Source organism: Monodelphis domestica, chromosome 7 (assembly GCF_027887165.1).
Source record: "Monodelphis domestica isolate mMonDom1 chromosome 7, mMonDom1.pri, whole genome shotgun sequence".
NCBI lineage: Eukaryota > Metazoa > Chordata > Mammalia > Didelphimorphia > Didelphidae > Monodelphis > Monodelphis domestica.
Window position 1 is genome coordinate 280,497,908 of NC_077233.1, and position 21,595 is coordinate 280,519,502.

At 45.2% G+C, this 21,595-nt stretch overlaps 1 protein-coding gene across 3 annotated transcripts in view; it reads left to right on the forward strand.

The window, feature by feature from the left end:
* The window catches only part of LLGL1 (LLGL scribble cell polarity complex component 1), a 76,505-nt gene that overhangs the window by 18,629 nt on the left and 36,281 nt on the right, over window positions 1–21,595 (forward strand). For 2 of the 3 annotated variants that reach the window (XM_007497863.3, XM_007497864.3), the window contains exons 2-3: window positions 18,211–18,292; window positions 18,691–18,821. In XM_007497863.3, coding sequence (XP_007497925.2) covers window positions 18,211–18,292; window positions 18,691–18,821 — 213 coding nt within the window. The remainder of the gene's footprint in view (window positions 1–18,210; window positions 18,293–18,690; window positions 18,822–21,595) is intronic. The other variant, XM_056803925.1, reaches the window with a different exon arrangement.

Here is a 21,595-nt window from a genome sequence, read left to right on the forward strand (position 1 = left end):
GACAGAAATGTAATTCTTAGAATTGCAAAGGTTCTCCCTTAAGAGGTGTTTTAGGGATGGATGGGTGGATGGGTGGATGGATGGGTGGGTGGGTGGATGGATGGGTGGATGGATGGGTGGATGGATGGGTGGGTGGGTGGATGGGTGGATGGGTGGGTAGGTGGGTAGTAGGTAAGTAGATAAATAGATAATTGGGGGAGGGAAAAAGGTGTTTTAGGAGAGGGAAGGATGCTAGGTTTGGATTTGAATTCTTCTGGAAAGAAAACTGCAGGAAAACTAGCAGCTCTGGAATGGGGGTTTGCTGAGCCCTTTTCGGGGCTGCTCATCCCTCTTTAGTGTCTGCCTTTCACCGAGCTGTCACCAGTGGTTCCAAGAAACTGGAGCCTGCCCAGGGGCCACACCTGGGAGAGACCATCCTGGCGGGCGGGATAAGCGGGGTTGAGGGTAACCGATGGTCCTCCAACCCTGCCATGAGTTAGGAGGATGTTCGGCCTCCCGGCATGTGAAGATCTCCCCCGTGGAATGGGTGGATGAGAACAATCTGTGGCTGAAGCAGGTGCTTCGGAGAGCTTAGTTTGGTCAGACCCTGGAGATGCCAAGGCCATCCACTGCGTCCTGAGCCATCGCCCATTGTCCTGCCTTCTGTTTTGCCACTGGACTTGGATGACTGGAAGAGAGAGAGAGAAGCTGGAGACTGTGTAACTGCCTCACTTAGATCCAGTCTTCGTAGAGTCAGAACGTTGCCTCGTGATGACTTTGGTCCTTTTCAGAACGAAGGATGAACAATAAGGAGGCGGCCAGGTGGACAGAGGGCCCTGGAGTCAAGTGACCTTGAACAAGCCACGCAACCCCATTTGCCTCAGTTTTCCCATCTGTAAAATGTGCTGGAGAAGGAAATGGCAAATGGCTCTGCTATTTTGGCCAAGAAAACCAGATGGGGTCATGAAGAATCCGTTATGACTAATTAACTAAACAACAGTAGGCTAGTCACATTTGTAATATGGAAATGAAGCCAAGTTATAAGGACCATATTGTGTTCCTTAGAGACGGGTGCTTGGTTTAGTGAGCTGGATTGGCTCCTCCCTTCAGGTTGATTTGGATTCTACTAATACCACAGAAATAAATTGAAGAGTGAAGCTGTTTGGACCAGATGCTGGACCTAGAGCAGATCTGAGGCCTGGGTTCAAATCTAGCCTCAGATACTTCTTGGCTCTGTGACCCTGCTCCAAGTGCCTCATTTTCCTCAACTGTCACAAGGGAATAGCAATAGCACCTACCTCATAGGTTGGTTGTGAGGACCAAATGAGAATTGTAAAGCCCTTAGCACAGTGCCTGGTATATAGTAGGCACTTAACAAATGCTTGTTCTCTTTTTCCTAACCCTTGTCCCCCATCCTACCTACCTGGGGCCACACAGCAATCTAATCAAGATCATCATGCTGTCTAACCCAGGAAGGACCCACAGTGAATTGGAGGAAACAGCCAGAGTGCTTTGCTATCTTTTCTTCTGGGAATGGGAGAGGGGGTATCACCCGTAGCCTTTCCTTATACTCTAGTCATGGTAGAAGGGCAAAGGGGTGGAAGGAAAAAAAATACTGATTTCTAACTGAAAGTTATCATTTCCTTCCATTGTTTAATAACCATGTTCTGAGAAAGGGCCCCTGGGCTTCCTCAGGCTTCCAAGGAGTCCACACACACTTCAGAAGCGCTGGCTCTCTCCTCCGGCAAGATCTTGCCTTTCTCTGTCTCGGCCAAGATGTTAGACTGCATTCCCAGCGGGTGAGGAAGGCAGACGTGGTTCAGCTGGCTGCCCAGAACTGAGCCCTATCACAGAAATTCTCCCCTTGGGGTTTCTTAAGAACCTTGGATCTAGTGCAGGGAAAATCCAGGAAGTATTTTAGTAAGTAGTCCTCTCTCCTGCATCTCCAGTAAGGACAAGAAACTGGGCTTCTCCCTTTTCCCAATTCTAATGATTTTGTCAGTCAATCAACAGATCAGCTAGTGCCCGGCACCTCCTTTGTGCCCAGCCCCGTGTGAGCTTTTTGAGGCAGCCAGCAGGAGGAGGAGACAAATAAGACAAGAAGATTGATAGGAAAGCTCCAAGAGACAGGATATGACTAAGGGCCAGTGTGTATAGCATGGACAGCAGGGGTTGTGGGAGCTCTGAAGAGGGGAGGGATCATTCTGAACTCTAGCAGAAGGGGAGAGAGGGACAGAGAGGGAGAGGAGAGAGAGAGAGTGATGGGGGAGGGAGAGACAGAGACAGAGACTGAGAGAGGAAGAGGGAGAGAGAGACAGAGAGATTGAGAGAGAGACACACAGAGAGTGATGGGGAGGAAGGGAGGGAGGGGGGGAGAGAGACAGAGAGAGGGAGAGAGAGAGGTTGAGAGAGAGAGAGAGAGAGAGAGAGAGAGACACAGAGTGATGGGGGAGGAAGGGAGGGAGGGGGGGAGAGAGAGAGGGAGAGAGAGAGGTTGAGAGAGAGAGAAGGGGGGGAGAGACGGAGACTGAGAGGGAGAGAGAGGAAGAGGGAGAGAGAGACACACAGAGAGTGATGGGGGAGGAAGGGAGGGAGAGGGGGGAGAGAGACAGAGAGAGGGAGAGAGAGAGGATGAGAGAGAGAGAGAGGAAGAGGAAGATGGAGAGAGACAGAGATTGAGAGAGAGAGAGGAAGAGGGAGAGAGAGACAAAGAGATTGAGAGAGAGACACACAGAGTGATGGGGAGGAGGGGGGAGAGAGAGAGGGAGAGAGAGAGAGAGAGAGAGAGAGAGAGAGAGAGAGAGAGAGAGAGAGAGAGGGGGGGGGAGGGAGGGAGGGAGAGACAGAGACTGAGAGGAAGAGAGAGAGGACTGAGAGGGAGAGAGAGGAAGAGGGAGGAGAGAGAGGGAGGGAGGGAAAGAGACAGACAGACAGAGACAGAGAGAGAGAAACAGTGATGGGGGTGGGGGAGAGAATATTGTACCCGTTTTTCAGACTGGCGGAATGAGGCTCAGCAAAATAAAGGGACTTTTTTGTGTTATATTTCTGTATCCAAAGTCACAAATCAAGTTTGTGACCCACTCAGTACTTGTATTTTTAGGTGGCCTGACTCCCAGCTTGAACCATGGTCTTTTATATGGTGGGAATCCTAGCAATGATGAAGGAAGACTTGTTGTGGGATCTAAATAATCACACAGTGGAATGGAGGGCCATGTAGTAAATGTGTCAAATCACTGTCAGAGATGAAGGTCTGTTATACCCCTTTGTACAAATGGGCACGTTAGGCCGGGAAAATCGGATGATCAACTTTATATTCAATTTATTCTTTCCTTTCCGTGAGATATTGGCTATTCCTACTAATTTAGTTGTCTTTCCTAATTAAGCTGGCTTTAAAATAATCTCTCATTACTCCTGGGCTTTCCATTAGAGCCTCAACACTAATTCTCTGGCAATCCCCATAGACTTCCTCTGACACAGGAGATTTTTTTTCCCCAGTAATATTTTATTGCACTTTTTTTCCTCAATTACATATAGTAACAATTTAAAAACAATTGTTTTGAGACACTTTGCAATCCAAATTCTCTCCATCCTCCCCAAGTACAGTAATCTGATAAAAGTTACATATGTCTATCAGGTAATACATATTTCCAAATTCAGTATGTTATAAAAGACATATCACACATGCAATAAAAAACTCAAAGGAAATAAAATGAAAAATGGTTTATTCATAACAAATACCTGTTTCCATATACTCGCTGTCATGCTTGAAATCACATGTCACTTACATAGTTAAAAATTCATGAGTGAAGAATGGCATGCTTTGATCTACAATCAGGTTCCAACAGTTTTTTCTTTGACTATCATTTTTCAGTATGAGTCTCTTGGGACCTTGTTTTCCTGATAGTAGTTTAGTTCTTCACAGTTGACTATGTATAATATTTGTGATTTGGAGCACTTTTCATATGACTAGATAGTTTTAATTTCTTCATCTGAGAACTGCCTATTCATAACCTTTGACTCTCAATTAGAGAATGACTTGTATTCTTCTACATTCGACTCAGTTCTCTATATATTTGAGAAACGAGACCTTTGACAGAGACATTTGCTATAAAAAATTTCCCCTAGTTTTTTGTTTCCCTTCTAACCTTAGTTGCATTGGTTTTATTTGTGGCAAAACCTTTAAATCTAATTTAATCAAAACTATCCATTTTACATCTCATAATGTTCTCTGTGCCTTGTTTGGTCATAAATTCTTCTCTTATCTGTAGATCTGACTGGTAAACGGATGTTTATTGGTATAAAATAGTGTTCCCCCTAATTTGCCTCTGTTATTACTCCTTATTCCTAAAAGTCCTGACACAGGAGATTTTTTAAGTGGGTGGTGGAATCTTTTACTGACAGCTGGATCATGAGATTCTGAGTATTCCTTGCCTCTGCAGACTGTTAGAAAGGTTTCAGGAATGGAGAAGTAACTGTGGATATCTTCTAGTTAATTCTGGATATTCATTTAGACCAGGTTCTCAAGCAGAATTCATCTAGGGAAGGGGGAGAAGAGATGGGTTTTTCGTGCCCAATCTGCAAATTTTGAGTCCTAGTGCCTTGCCTCTGTTCTGTGTCCCCGTGTTCCATCATAATTTTCCTCTGAATGATTCCTTTAGGGAGGGGAAGATGCCTAGATTCCTTGCTGTGGAATAGGAAAGGGCATGGTTGGGAGAGGTTGGTATGTCTGAGACAGGATTTGAATTCACCTCTCCAAGGAGATGGACCAGAATGAGGACCCATGTCACTTCTTTGGTGTTATAGCCAAGGTGAGATAAGAATAATGTCCTTGGACCTGTGTTGATATATTATTTGAAAAGCATAGTCTGAGACTTAAGACTTTTGAGTACAATGATTTAATAGCAAGGTCGGCAAATTGCTAGTAAACCAGGTCATTTAATCCCTCAGTGATTAGAGACAAATGGATTTGCAGAGCTTATTTTTATAGTAAAAAAGTGAAACTTACAAGTCATAGAAAGGGACAAAAATCTTAAGAATCTTTATTTTATACATAATTCAATTGGGCAAGACAAGTCACTTGATTAGTGTGCTTCTTGGAACCACTTTCATCATTATTGTTAACTTTCTGAGTGTGGGTATGGCCAGGATGTCAGAATGGGATAATTATTAGATTTATTATTTTAACCGAGTTAGATTTTGTATCCATCAGTTTGTGAACTTTTTTATGGAAGTACCTTGTAGTGATCTCTTAAGGAGTGATTGTCCCAAGAAAAAAGAACTTATCCTCAGGGAACTTAACCTTAGAATATTTCATTTAATCTAGTTATTATTCTATTCCTACAAAGAAATATTTCTTACTCTAAATTACCTGCTACTAACCCATATAGCTTTATCAACCTATAAGTAATAAAATGTCTATTCTAGTTTAGTTTAGTTATAAAGACCAACTTTTCCTAAGAAGGGAACTTAATCCTACAATCCCACTAACTTAAATCAAAGTGATCAATACTAACTAATTTAGGTTATTTCTTTCAATTCCTCCCTTTGATCCTCAAGAAAATCATTTTCCTTATGGACCACACAGAAGTGTTCTCCAATATCTTTATGTGCTCCATTTTTTCTTTTTCTTTTTTAAAATCTTTATCTTCTGTCTTAGAATCAATACTGTGCATTAGTTCCAAGGCAGAAGGATAGTGTTGGCTAGGCAAGTGACTTGTCCAGGGTCAGACTTCTTAGAAGTTATCGGAGACCAGTTTTGAATGCAGCACCTCCTGTCTCTTGGTCTCATTCTCAAATCCACTAGACTACCAAGCTGTCCCCTCCGTTTTTTTGTGTTTTTTTTTTAAGATCAATTTATTCAGATGATCTGTGTGGGAATGCAGCATTTGGGTAATTGGTCCAATTTCTGTCATCAGACTTCTAAAGGATTGTAAGGCTGTATCAGCTGAGAGAAGATCATTCCTTGATGCCCCAAGCCTAAATCTTTTACCTTGGTCCATTCCTGCTAGGATGCATTTGGTGAGGTGGCACTTTTTCCTGCTCTTCTCTGTAATAACACATTTATCATCCCCCTTTGTACATTTTGGTTTACTCTCTTTCAGTTGAACTCTTTTAAAGAAAGCATTACATGAATTATAAACAGTGATTCTATGATGAAAACCTTGAGCTACATCTCTGCAAACAGAACATTTCTGTTCAGGTTGTGAATTGGATGGTGATTCTGATTCTTCCATTGAACAGACTTGGAACATTAGGGAAGCAGGTAGCAGGTTTTTAACAGAAAGATGCAAGTGGCTTAGACTTGTGTCAAGACATGCCTTTAGATGTTTTTCTAGGAGAATAAGGAGACAAATAGTTATCTTACTTAAAATCTGCCTGTCACTTATAACTATATGATGTATTAGACAGGGACAAAAATTAAATAAGTGATAGACCATTTGGAAATTCATATTCAGCGTATGGGTTATCATTTGGATATTCAGATTCATCATCGTGTGGGTCATCCATGTCATATTCATTCCTTTGAAACTCTACCATCATTTTTAAAGAGAGGTATGGAATAGGATTAGAGCAAGCCTTTAGTTCAACATCTAGCACACATTTTGATGTACCATAGAGCAAAGATAATAAGAATTAAAATCATAAACGCTCATCTGATTATGGAAGCAAAAAATGCCATTTCCTGAAAACCAGGAAGATAGCTAAGAAAACCATGATGGTAGATCACACCAGACCTTTGTCTCTGAAACTTGAGTCCCGTCAGCAATGTTTTTTAGGCCTTGGCCATAATTCTTTGGAGGGCATAAACATTGGTGATAATTTCCCCTGACTGATTAACATACGAACAGCAGGCTTGGTTAATAATATCACAAGCTCCTCCTTGAGCACCAGGGAAATGCTGCAACACCATTTCTGCAAGTGAGTCAACTTCAATTTGCAAAGCAGATATAGCACCCATTGCCTTCCATGATAGCCTCATGTAGATTGTGCTAACTTTCCAACTTCAACGGAAATATTTCTAATTGACTTCATGGCTGTTCTACACTGAACTAGGGAAGTAGAGTCTAGAAAACTCTTTCATTATAGCTTGATTTGGCAACTGCATTGTCAAGAACATCACTTTTTTTTACCCTTTACTTTCTATCTTGGACTCAATACTGTGTAAAACCCAGTGAACATAAATCATGAAACTATGGGAAAATGTTCTAAATCAACTAATCAAATTTAAAAAAAATTAAAGAGTATAATTAGTTCCCATGCCTGTCTTTAAACATTTCAGTAGTTCTAAAATTAGTTCAATTTATAATATGTAAGAGTTGCATATGTACAGTTTTAAAGATAGCCCTTTTTCTTGAAAAATACTTAATTTTTGCACAAATAAAACTCTGCTTGGCCAGTATCAGGGATAGGAAGGGCATGATCTTGCTCTGAATAGATCTACCAAAAAATATATTTATTCTCTCCATTTTTATACCGTTGATGCATAAAACTAAAATTGGAGAGGCTATATTGTAAGTGAAGTAGAGGCATTCTGATTTAATAAGTGGAAGAATTCTAAGTGGAGTCTGACACAATACATTTGAGAATATTTAAGGGTTTATCTCTTACATTTATTACAATGAAAAAATGAGGCATACTTGCCTTTATATGTAAATATATATATATATGTTTCATATATATGCATAAATGAAATTTGCTATGTGAGGAGAAAGAGAGGGACATCACTGTGTCCTACTGTTCCTTAGTTCTGTTTGATTTCAGGTATGAGTCATAGGCAGCCAATTGAATGACAGGATGTCAACAATCAGGTTCAGAATTAACCAGGTGGAAAAATGTCTTATATGGGAAACTGAGTCAAGGTTGTCGTCCTAAGGTCGATCCCCCAGCTATTCCCCAGGGACACACCTTCATTGTTAGGAGTTCACAGTTAGGAGTTGCTGCTCCTATTGAGCTGCTGACATTTTTCTGGAATGATGGACTAGCACCCTTTTGAGAGGTCAGACTTGGGTGTACAGATGAAATCAACGTGCCTATGTCGAGGGCAACAACCAGAAGAACGGATGGAGCTAGTTGAGTGTTGGATGCATTCATTGGCTTTGTACAAATACAGCCTTCTGGAGTTTTATCTGAATGCGATTTTACAGTCTGTGAACTTGGTTCAAAAATGCAGCTTCAGGGGGCAGCTGGGTGGTTCAGTGGATTGAGGCTCAGGCCCAGAGACAGAAGGTTCTGGGTTCAAATGTGACCTCAGACACTTCCTATCTGTGTGACTCTGGGCAAGTCACTTAACCCCCATTGCCTAGCCCTTATAATTCTTCTGCCTTATCTTGACCAAACACATGTAAAACCCAGTGGAATTGGGCATCGACTATGGGAGGGAAAGAACATGTTTTTTATAATCCTGAAAAAATACTCTAAATTAATCAATTAAATAAAATTTAAAAAAATTCTAAAATTAAAATTAAAATTTTTTTCTGCCTTAGAACCAATACAATATTGGTTCTAAGGCAGAAGGTAAGCATTAAAAAAAAAAGAATTTTAGAAGTCTGTTTTCTGTAGTAATTTAGAATGTCGAATGTTTAATTTCTCAGTTATTACTCTGGACCACTTGCTAACTTACATTATAGGGCAGTTATAAATGGTAAGACTGAAGTCTTTCTCTTTAGGAGGCTAATTTATTTATTTTAAAGAAAAAAAAACCCACCTTCCATCTTAGAATCAATATTCTGTATTGGTTCCACAGCAGAAAAAGAGCAAATGCTAGGCAGTGGAGGTTAAGTCAGGAAGTGTGTGAGACAGGATTTGAACCCAGGACTTCCTGTCTCTAGACCAAGCTCTGAATCTTCCGAGCCACCTAGCTGCCCCCTGAAAACAAGTCCTATTGAATATTTAATAATTTTGAATAATTTTTTGCTATCTTTTAGCAATCCAAGTCACAAGATACTAAACTTACTTAAGCCAAATGACATCAACTTAGACCATTTCAAATTTACTTTATCCAATCACCAAAAGAGATTCAGATCACAACTCTGGGGAATCCTAAAACCTCTTGTTAAGTCATCAGAACTTAAGGCAAAAGGCACTTCATTATTATAATTCTTCAGGTTATTATCACATTCATTTGATTAACTCAGTAGCAAAGTGGCCTTTCAAACAGCACTTTATAATATTTTAGAAGAATTATACATAACTGTATTTAAAGGCATATTCTCATTAAAAGAGAAATCACGTCTAATATTCTTCCAAATTCCACAATAGAAGGAAAGTAGAAGTCTAAAGAATATCGTGTTTGTTTTAAAAACTGCGATATCTAGACTCTAAATGATCACCCTAGTGCAAATATTAATAATATGGTGAAATCAGCTACAGGACGGGGTTGGAGGGGAGGGAAAGAACATGAATCTTGTAACCGTGGAAAAACATTCTAAATTAACTAATTAAATACAAATTTCCCCCCAAAAATGGAGAGCTATAAAGAGAAAAAAAGAAGGTAGATACTAAAAATTTGTAATAAACTCAAAAGAAACTGCTATATCAATTTTATTAATTAATAATAAAGCAGATTATGATCTTTTATGATCTATAATAAAATTCACCTTATTGTCAGTTGGTCAACATGACACATTAAAAATATCCTTTGATTTGTAGCATAATAATTTCTTGATTTAAAGTATCTTTTGTAGTAGTAGTAGTCTCTCCGTAAGCAAAGATGACAATTGTCTTCGTGCATTTTCATCTATGGTGTATAGATGAGTGTGCGCAAAAACACTTGTGCGTGAAGGAGATTTAAGTGGAAGAGTCGATGCACAGAGACAGTCCCACTTTCTCGGCGTTGGAAGCCTGTGTCCAGTGGTACGTCTTTATGCCTGGAGACTTCCTCAGCTGCATTGGATGGTCATGTTGTCTTTTGTGCTCCAACACGCCTTAAGCACTCCACAGTGCCTTGCTGTGTCGCCCTCTCAGCCGTTGAACCTTCTTGTTGGTTTCTTCCGCCTGTTCCGCCGAAGCAGTCTTCACATGCTGGGTGAGCAAAGCCCTGGTTCACCAGAGGTCCACGACTACCCGATGGCTACCCTCACAAGGTTTAGCCGGCCTGTCGAAGCCGTTGCCCGGGATGTGGCCGCTGCTTCATGCTAGCAGCAACTGGGAGCCACACGTGAGAGCTGGGTGTCAGGTGGGGGTCAGAGGCTGGAGAGCTGCCCTAGAAGGGCACAACAAGCCCTCCATACCAAAGATATCACTCCTCCCTGAGCACCCCTCTGCTTTCATTAAAACTTCACGTATTAATTAGTTAACTAGAATTGCACTAAAAAAAGGATGATGCAGACTATACATTCCTGAAGGGCTCAGGGTATAAATTTTTTTGTCTCTTTCCTTTCAGATCCCTTAAAAGCGATTAAATCCATTCCTTCTGTTTTCTTACTCTAACTTACAGAAAAATATCACATTTTACTTACTTTTCAGTTGTTTCCTGGTTCTAAAACAAGCTTTTTTTTCTCTCTCTGGGATCTGAGTATAATAATGTGAGGCTACAAACTGCCAAGTCATGAAAAGTGGCAAAAATCTTAAGAAAACTTGTTTTACACATAATTCAGTTGCACAAGACAGATCACTTGAGCAGTGTATTTCTTGGGACCACTTTCATCTTTATTGCCAACTTTCAGCGTACTGAGGAGTTTCTAGGGTGGGACAACTATTCGATTTATTGTTCAATTGGGTTAGAACTTCCATCAATTAATCTGTGTCTTTTTAGGGAAGTACTGTCTAGTGGTCTCTTCAACAGTGGCTACTATGGGTTTACCGGAAAGGGGAGCTTGTTCCAGGAGAGCTGGTGCAAAGGGAACTTCTCTTGAAGAATAGTTAACTCAATCTAGGAATTATTCTCTTCCTACAATTCTTACTCTAAATGATCTGCTACTATAAGTGATTTAGCTTTATCAATTCATAAGGAGAGTTATGTCTATTCTAGTTTAGCTTAGCTGCCAAGGCTAGTTTTTCCCAAGAAGGAAACTTCAATCTTATAAGCAGAATAAAATCAAAATAATCAATATTAACTATATCAAGACTAATTGATTTAGGGGTTATTCCTTTCACATGGTACTTTTCAAAACTCTTGTGAGATCCAATTTCTCTTAGACTTTACAGCAGCCCCATAGTGGAGATAGTGGAAGGAAACCCCTATCACCTCACTTTCATCAAGTTCTCTCTGCATTTAACTGAAAAGAGGAGCAGAGAGAGGAGATCCAAGTTCAATTCTCATCTCTGCCTCCACATCATGGATAAATCCTTTCCCTTATAAAATAAGGGGCTGTAGTGGAGTTGAACTAGGTGACTTCTAAGATCCCATCCAACTTGATGAATGATGCTTTGATTATCATAATTTTCCCAAGTTCCTTTTGGAAGCTGTCAAATCCTGGATAAGACCTTGAGTCTTCTCATTCCCAATCCAATGGCCTTGCCTCTCACCTGATCGTTGATTGGCTTGAGGGTCAGTTTCTGTCTGACCAGCGAGGGAAACCAAGGGAAACACTGAAATATGAAATCTACAGGAATATAGCAAGGCAGCCTACTTGTCAAGGTAATCATGAGGATGATAGAAGGTAGTATGTGAAGTTCTTTGGGAAATTTGAAATGCTCTCTGTCAGCTATTTTTCAAAAATGTTTTATTAGATCCTTTAAACATTTTTTATTGATGCTTTTTTAATCGCATCAATTGTTGAACAATTCCTTCCCTACTCAGTGACTTTGTGATAACGATTTTTAAAAAGAGAGAGAAGAAAACATTTAGCAAAACTAAACAATGCATCTTGAATCTGATTAAAACATACTTGAGAAATATTTAACAAAACAAATAAAAAGACAGGATCAGAGATGGCAATTGTGTGGCCCAAAGGCTCTCAATGTACCAGAGTATGGCCTGAATCTGATTAAAATGTATGGGGCAGGGTGGGGGGGTTGAAGGGGTGGGCAGCTGGGTGACTCAGTGGATGGAGAGCCAGGCCTAGAGACAGGAGGTTCTAATGTGGCCTCAAACCCTTCCCAGCTGTGTGACCCTGGGAAAGTCACTTCACCCCCATTGCCTAGCCCTTATGATTTTTCTGCCTTGGAACCAATACACAGTATTGATTCTAAGATGGAAGGTGAGGGATAAAAAAAAATTGTACCTGAGAAATATTTAACAAAATAAATAAAAATACAAGTGCAGAGATGTCAAATATGGGGCCCAAAAGACCACAACATCCCTGAGTGCGGCCCAAATCTGATTAAAACATACCTGGGAAATATTTAACAAAATAAATAAAAATACAAGTGCAGAGATGTCAAATGTGGGGCCCAAAGGACCACAACATCCCTGAGTGCGGCCCAAATCTGATTAAAACATACCTGGGAAATATTTAACAAAATAAATAAAAATACAGTAAAATGTAGATAATATTAATATGTGGTTTTCTAATTCACAATGAAGTCAACCAGGTGGCACAATATATAATGCTGGGCCTGCAGTCAAAAAGACTCCTCTTCCTGAGTTCAAATCTGGCCTCAGACACTTACTAGCTTTGTGACCCTGGGCAAGGCACTTAACCCTGTTTGACTCAGTTTCCTTGTCTGTAAAATGAGCTAGAGATGGAAATGGCAAATCATTCCAGCCTTTGCCAAGAAAATCCCAAAGGAGGGTCACAGAGAATCAGACATGAACTGAAAACCACTGAATAGTCAGGAGGAAGGGAATTGTATTCATTGTGAGGTGGCTCTCATTCTTATATCCGAGTTTGACTCTTGGTGTAGATACTACTTTCTAATGCTTAAATATATGGTCCTTTGTGTGTGCTCCTCTGACCCTGTTAGGCTCCCAGAAGTAGAAGAGTAATTAGGACACTTAGGCAGGCCCTAGTGCCCTGGAAGGATAAATAAATAACAGGCAGCCTAGTTCACTAGAAAGGATCTTGAGGATGGTCCAGTGCCCTCAGAGCAGGGGTTTGTAGACATATTTCAGGAGATCTATAATCTTGGATGGGAAAAAAACAGGTCTTTATGGTCGTTGAATCTCTTTTTGTTTACTTTGCCATCTCATGTATTTTATTTTCTGTTTTTTAAAGTAATATTCTGAGAAAGGGTCTGTGATAGGAAAAAAAAAAGATCAAGAACCCCTGCGAGGAGAGACAAGTGTGTCCGAATATATCCTCTCCCAATGCCTTAATCCAACCCTTCCTCCCCTCACGTCCCCAATGGATCCATTTCTCATAGCAGTTATACAATTGCAGCCCCCAAAGTGGCCTCCAAGTTCTCACACCTGCTTCCTCTGGGCTCTCCTCGCCCATCAGGATCTTAAGAACAGAACAATTCCAATTGAGTAGGTTCAGCAGAGGGCTCCTGATGCCATTTTATTTTTTTGAGTATTGTTTCCATGTTTCCATGATAACATTTTCTTTCCCTCCCCACTCCCAGAGCCACCAAGCCATTCCACTGGGTTGGACACTATTGATTTTTCTTAAACCAAAAGATTCTCGCTTTCTCCCCACCCCATGATGGCTTCTTTCCTTCCACAGATCCATTGGGAACCCCTTGGAGGTCTGAGGCTGTTTGCCTGGGGTTAGAGTTCAGGACTTCTCAAATGGGTTGGGGAGCCGGGCCAGACTTGACCATCTGGGGAGCTGGGAGGGAGGAAGCACCGAGGGAGAGGAGATGGGCACTTGTGTTTCTTTCTGAGGCCACATAGACTGGGGAGAGGGTGAAAACTTCTGGGGAGATGGGCACTTGTGTTTCTTTCTGAGGCCGCATGGACTGGGGAGAGGGCGAAAACTTCCTGGGAGATGGGCACTTGTGTTTCTTTCTGAGGCCACATAGACTGGGGAGAGGGTGAAAACTTCCGGGGAGATGGGCACTTGTGTTTCTGAGGCCGCATAGACTGGGGAGAGGGCGAAAACTTCCGGGGAGATGGGCACTTGTGTTTCTTTCTGAGGCCACATAGACTGGGGAGAGGGCGAAAACTTCCGGGGAGATGGGCACTTGTGTTTCTGAGGCCGCATAGACTGGGGAGAGGGTGAAAACTTCTGGGGAGATGGGCACTTGTGTTTCTGAGGCCGCATAGACTGGGGAGAGGGCGAAAACTTCCTGGGAGATGGGCACTTGTGTTTCTGAGGCCGCATAGACTGGGGAGAGGGTGAAAACTTCTGGGGAGATGGGCACTTGTGTTTCTTTCTGAGGCCGCATAGACTGGGGAGAGGGCGAAAACTTCCGGGGAGATGGGCACTTGTGTTTCTTTCTGAGACCATATAGACTGGGGAGAGGGCGAAAACTTCCGGGGAGATGGGCACTTGTGTTTCTTTCTGAGGCCACATAGACTGGGGAGAGGGCGAAAACTTCCGGGGAGATGGGCACTTGTGTTGCTTTCTGAGGCCACATAGACTGGGGAGAGGGCGAAAACTTGGCGACTCTCAGCCATGCAGCAATCTGGGACAATCCCGAAGGACTTATGGCAGGGAACACTATCTCCCTTCGGCGTTCCCCTTCATGGTTTTATTCTGAGGTGCTCATTATGGGTAAGTGAGCTCTTTCAATAATGACCCACATGGAAGTACGTTTTGTAGGACACTAAAAATAAAATTTAAAATATTTAAAATTAAATTAAAAAGACAAACCAGGGTGGGGGAGGATTAGTTGAAAAGCCTGAGGGTGGCAGAGAGGTGCCCGGAGCACTCAGTGAGGGTAGCCTTTCCCTTTAGCAGGGGTACAAAATAGCCCAGGGTGGGAGTGAGATCCCCTCCCCATTCTCAAGATAATGTTGGATTGAAGTAAGCCTGGATTCTCCAGGTGACCGTCCAAGGGAGGGAGCAATGCAGAATTTGTCGAGCTGAATGGGGGGAGTTGCTGGTGAGGAGAGGCCTCCCTGGGCCCTGGGGAGGTAGCAGAGATTGTTGCCAGGGGCAACAGCCTAGCGTTGCCTGGTGACCCTCAGGAAGGGATTCCAGGATGATTGTGGAGAATACCAAGCTGGGAGGCCCCTGGCCCGGCAGAAAGAAGGCTTGGGGCTGGGGGGGGGGGGGGGGCGGGGGAGAGAAGGGAGGCGGGGTGAGGAGAAGGGAATGCATCCTGCTTGGAGGCCAACAAAGGGAGAGGGGCCGGGGCTGGGGAGGGAGGATGGGCCCTGCTGCAGAAAGAAGGCAGCTGGGGATTCAGGAAGGAGGGCAGGATGGAAGCGAGCCATCTTGACTGACATCTCCCCAGATCCGGCCCATGCTCCCCGAAATACAGCGCAGCCTTTTAATTTAGGCACACGAGAGTGGGAGGAGAGGAACAGGTGGGGTGCCCTAAATTTAAATCTTGGGCCTTTTTCCCCTGTTTCTCCTTGACACTAACTCGTTGCCGATAAGAAGTTTGGGAGGTGAAGGAGGAAGGGTGGGGAGAGGTGGGAATGGGGAGACCGTTCCCCAGAGGGCTTCCCTACTGGCTGGATCTCTTTCTGGGAGCCATACCCGTCATTCACCCTGTCAGCTGTTCGTGCAAGCCTTTTATTGATTTCATTTCCTTTAGCTCCATAGCTAAATCTGGCCTCTAAGGACCTGTTGGGGAAACAAAAAAGAAGCCCCTGGTCTCAGAAGAGCTCCAGATGATGTCAGGAAGCCAAAGAGCAGTGACCTGGGAACCAGGAGACTTGGGTTTGAGTCCTAGAGCCTTGGACAAGTCAGAAATGGGGAGATTGGCAGCCAGGTGGCTCAGGGGCTAGAGAGCCGGGCCTAGAAATGGGAAGTTGTGGGTTCAAATCTGTCTTCAGACACTTCCTAACTGTGACCCTGGGCAAGTCCTTTGACCCAATTGGCTAGCCCTTACCACCCTTCTGCCTTAGAAATAATACAACGTACTGATTCTAAGATGGGAAGTAAGGGAGAAAGAAGGAAGAAAGGAAAAGGAAGGAGAGAGGAAAGGAAGGAAGGGAGGAGAATGAGAGGAAGGAAGGAAGGAAGGGAGGGAGGGAGGGAGAAAGAAAGAAGAAAGGAAGGGATGGAGGGGGGAGAGAGGGATGGGGAGAAAGGAATGAGGGGAGGAAGGAAGGAAGGTAAAATTCAGAGTAGGGAGAAAGATACGTCCCCTGAGATTTTGGAACAGCCAGGAAAATCTTTTTTTTTTTTAACACTATAAACAAGTCATTCCACCTCAGAGTCAATCCTGGGTATTGGTTCCCAGGCAGAAGAGCAGTAAGGGCTAGGCAGTGAGGGTCGAGTGACTTGCCCAGGGTCACACAGCTAGGAAGTGTCTGAGGCCAGATTTGGACCCAGGACCTCCCATCCCCAGGCCTGGCTCTCCATCCACTGAGGTGCCTCCTATTCAGGGAGATCTTGGTGGAGGAGGTGAGCCCTCAAGACAATAGTGTGGGGAGACGAGTTGGGGGGTGGAGGCTCAGCCTGGGCCCGTGTGTTGCTCTTTCTTCAAGGCTCCCAGCAGCCTCTGGTGCCGGTGCTGGCCCTGAGGTTACGGATTTCTGTCCCTGCTGGCTTCCGCCACTCCCAGCCAGGCTCTCCCCTGATCCTCATTTCCAGTCCGAAGGAGCTGATGAAAAGTAATCATTTTGCAGTTGATGGAAATTTCCGCACTCTGGGCTCTAGAAATAGCCGTGGGGCCAGCACGGGGCCAGGCTGGGGCAGGGACTTCCGGGCTCCAGAAAAGGCGGGAGTGCAGAGGGGGTGCAGGACGAGTTCTAGACCGCCGAGGCCGGATTCTGCAGGAGCCCGAGGGGCTCTCGGCTTCGGCCTCATCTTTTCCTCCAAAGCCCGGGAGGCGGGCAGGGCCGGGAGTCCTTGGAGGAGGAGGGCCAGATCTGGGCCTTCACCCGCCGCCTTCCCTGGCCACTGGCCCTCTGCAGTGGCTGGTTTTGTCCAGATGACTGGCGTAAAGGAGAGCAGCCGGAGGGGGAACGGAATTGCCTTGTAGGGTACAGTCACATGTACAGGATGCTTTATATATATATTTTCATGACTAAGATCTTTTTTACCATTTACATGTCATAAATGACCCCAATTGTCTCCCTTCCCCTCCCAGGGCTGGCAAGCCATTCAGTCTGGGTCATGTGTGTCTTATCACGCAAAACCTTTCCATGGTGTTCATTTTTGTAAGGGAGTGATCTTATAAAGTCTTTGGCTTTATGTTATGATTCTCCTAAAAAATGAACAAAATCAAGATACGTTTTGTGTGTTAATACACCGTTTTATATTGTTATTTTCCCCCAAAATGTAAATGAATAATCTGATTAAATCTTGGGTTTTATATTATTATTCTCCTAGGAAATAAAATTGAAATGCTTTACGTGTTAATACACGGTTTTATATTATTATTCTCCCCCCAAATAGAAGTGAATAATGTTACAAAATCTTTGGTTTTTATATTGTTATTCTATAAAAATGAACAGAATGGAAATACATTTTGCATGACACATATGATCCAGACCCAATGGCTTGTCAGCTCTGGGAGGGGGGAGGAAAGAGGGAGGGAGACAACATGAATCCTGTAACTGGGGAAAACTTATGTGAAATTTTGTTATTAAAATAAATTAAGGACAAAACTTTAAAAAACAAAACACCAAAACCCAAACCCCCAAAAACTTAAGTGAAAAGTTGCACACTTTGATGATAGGATCAATTATAACAAGGAGGGATGCAGGGTGCAGCTTGGTGGGTAGAGAGCCAGACAGAAGAGTAGGTTGAGAGGTGGGTAGAGAGAGACCGGGTTCAAATCTGGCCTCAGACACTTCCCAGCGGTGTGACCCTGGGCAAGTCACTTGACCCCCATGGCCTAGCCCTGACCACTCTTCTGCCTTGGAGCCAATACCCAGTATTGGTTCTAGGATGGAAGGTTTACCAAATAATACTAGTAAAAGGAGAAGAAGGATGCGAGCCAGAATAGCTGTGGAAGACTTCCTGTTCCTGGAGGTGACCCAAGCTGGGCCTTGAAGCCTGGCCAGGCTTTCAGTGGGTGGAAAGGATCCCCAACCTGGGAAGTACTTAGCTTTGTAGTTACAAGTGTGGAAAGAAGGGACACGCATGCACTTGGGGCCCGACAAAGGACGTGGCTTTCATTGGCTTTTTTTTCATTTTCAAAGTGGGTTTCCCTAGGTACCCCCAGAGCCCTCGGCTCTTGGAGATAGTCCCTGGCCCCCAAGGAGAGCCCCCAAGCTAGCTTTGGGGTTGGGGGCTGCCCCGGCCTCCTTTCTCGGTCTTGTCCTTGACCCGCCCTCTGAAGCTACGGGGCCCCTGGAGTGGAGTTCACAGGCCTCCACAAGGAGACGGCGACCGTCACCCAGATGCACTTTTTGCCCGGCCAGGTAAGCCTGCTCCCCCCTCTGCCTGTCTTTGACCCTCCTGGCTCTTCCCCCAGAACCCTACGCGGTGGGTTTCGAAATGAATCATCAATAACTCAATATTTTATTTTATAAAGTTGTATTAATGAGAACTAAAACAAAAGAACTGCCTGGCTTCAGCCGGGTGGCAGGTCCAAGAGAGGAAGTGGGAGGAGTTGCAGCCACTTAAATACAACCACGCAGGAAGAGGGAATTTTGGGAAATGTGAAGGGGCTTCTGGGGGATGCAGTCCAGAGGCTCTCTGTCTCCAGGTACACAGAGCTTCGGGGATCCCTTCCTGGAGGCAGGGGGGCTCCGCGCGGCTCCCTCCAGGGAACGAGAGTCCCCCCCAGCCCCTGAACGCGTCCCTTGTGTCTCCCCAGGGCCAGCTCCTCACCTTGCTAGACGACAACACCCTCCACCTTTGGGGCATCTTTCAGAAGGACGGCTACTCCCACCTGGAGGAGACCCACAGCTTCCTCCTGCCGGGCCGCCCAGGGTTTGACAGTGCTAAGTACTCCATGCTACCTCCCCTGCCTCTTTCTCTCTCACGCTTGTCTGGGGTGGGAGTGGGAGCTCAGCTTCTGGCCGGGCGATAGATGGTGTGTGCAGGAGTGTGACACACCTGAGGACCGAGTGTGGAAGCCTAAGATGCGTCCTTACATCCGGCCAGATGCCCCGATTCCGGAGGGATTTCCGGGGTGCTGTTGTCTTCCTAAGGGTAGAGAATGGCTACAAAGTAGGGAACGGAGATAGGAAACTTCTCAGGAGAGATTTTGCCAGAAAAACCCTCTTTTTATCACAAAATGGGACTCGTGCCCAGAAACAAGGACCAAAAACTTCTGGCTCGGTGGCCTTTGGGACCAGTTAAGAGAACTCGTCCTCTTTCCCAGTTTCAAGGCCTTCCCACCGAGTGATTAGGTCAAAACATTGGGGACCCTCTCCCTGTCCGCCCCACTGTGCCTCACAAGCCCCCAACCCTTAAAACATAGCCCCCCCCAAAAAGCTACTTCCATCGGTTGGGCTAGGCATCAGGCCTCCATTTTTTAGACTTAAACCCAAATGGTGGTTTTTCTGTCCTTTTGGGGCCAGAGTTCAGAATTCTCCACTCGCCTGCTCTTTTCCCCAGTTCACATTCTGGGCCCCCCCCCACCGTCCCCTGAAGCCTTAGCCCAAGGGCAATCTTTTTTCCTCAAGTTAAGCTCCCGTGGGGGCTGCTGTTGCCCGGTTGCCTGGGAGACGGCGTCTGGGGTGCAAGATGAGCAGCCTGCTCGTGGGTAGCCCATGTCTCGCCTCCACCAACATCTCTGTTTGCTTTTTTTTGTAAACGGGGCCAAGATGGAGACCGAGGGTGGGTGGTGTGGCTGGCAGATTGGGGGTGACTGTTGTCACTGCAGCTCCCGTCTGGGCACCCCGCAGAGGCGGCTCCCCCCGAGCCCTCGGGAGGGGAGACGCTGGAGTTTCTGGTCCCCCACAATGGAATCTCCTCACTCCCACCCCATCATGAACTTCACATTTGGCGCAGGGCAGAGGAAAGTGCCAGGGCGAGCCTGATCGTGGGGGGGCGATTGGCCCCCGGGGGGGGGCAGAGCCGACAGCCCTTTTGTGGCCCATTTGTTACAAGGGCTTGTTTTTCTTTTAGTAGCGGGAAAAGAGACAAGCTTGATCAAACCCCGAACCTCTCTTAGCCTAGCCAAGTCGGCCTAGAAAGAAAACGATTTCTGACGGAGGCCAGCAGCGCTCGGGCTAATGGGGACCCTCGGTCTTGGGGGGCCCCGGGATGGAGAGGGGGAGGCCGAAGGCAGTCTGTGTGCCCTAGAAGGGAGACGGGACAGGGCAGCTACAAGGGTGCTGGGGCTGCCGCAGGGGACGGCTTTGCTTGAGGGCATCCCCGAGGCCGCTCTGGGAACAGATACTACCAGCAGGCTGGAGGAGGCCGGACGGGGGCTGCTGAGCCTTAGAGCGACGCCCAGATCTGTCTAGATGGAGAGGCCAGAGCGGGCTGGGAATGGGGGCCCCTTTTGGAGGGTTTGCCCTCAGGTGGAGGAGGAGGAAGTCTGTCGCTCCATGAAGCCTGTGCCCCCCCCAGCCAGGCCTGCCATTCTGCCCCCCACATCACTCCTGGAAACACAAGGCCGTGTCAAGGTAGGCGAGACCCGCCGTCCGCCCTGGCCAGGCTTCAGAGGCCAGAAGAGGCTGTCGGGGGATGAGCCACGAATGGAGCATTTCAAGCAACCTCCTCAACCAAAGGTCTGGCCTCGCTCAGCTTCTCCTAGGAGCCGTGCCCGGCCCTGGCGTGCGTCAGGAACCCAAAGCCTTGCTGCACCTTCCCATTTCCTGCCTCTTTGGGGGGGGGGGGGTGAGGTCCGAAGCCACTTGTGTGGAGCCGCCATTCCGAAGCACTCACGGCCCCCAGCCTCGAGCCACGCCACAGCTACTTATCTATTCTCTTTAGGCCTCCTTGGGCTCTGGTTCTGGAACCCCACCTCACCTGCCCCAGTTCTTTGATGGTTTCTGAGAAAATAGGTTGTGTGAGACAGCTTGTAGGAATGATGTAATAAGTAACTAATAGATGGGGTGGAGCGAGAGGAGGCGAGTTTTAAAAATAATCTTTTTAAATTTTATTATTTTAATAACAATTTGATTTATAATAATATAAATAGATTTCATATATGATCTATTATGTATAAATAAATATAATGCATTTCATTTATCATTAATAATTAAATAATTAATTGTATTGATAATAAAATAATAATAATATTATCAATAACATTCAAGTTTTCTGAAGTGACAGGATCCAAATTGTCTCCCTCCCTTCTTCCTTCCCCCTTCCCAGAGCTGGCAAGCAATTCAATCCGGGTTTTATATGTATTATCATACAAAACATTTAAATAATATTGTTGAGAAACAGTGGTTGGGGCTTTGTGTAGGGAATACAGAAGTGGACAAGACAGGGGCAGCTAGGCAGTGCGATGGATAGGTGGGAGGACCTGGGTTCAAAGGTGGCCTCAGGGAGGGAATCCTGGGCAAGTCACTGAACCCCGATGGCCTGCCCTTACCGCTCGCTCTTCTACCTGGGAAGTGATACTAAGACAGGAGGCACAGGTTTAAGAAAAGAATGGACACGGCACAGCTCGGCTCTCAAGAAGCCATCAGACAAAACCTAAAACAAAAGCCAGCAGTAGAAAACGGCTCCATTTTGTCAGCTGTTCCAGATTGGCAAAGGCTGGAATGTGGAGGACATTGAAAACTGGGCCAGGAAGTTTCGCGTTGGCGAGCCTGTGA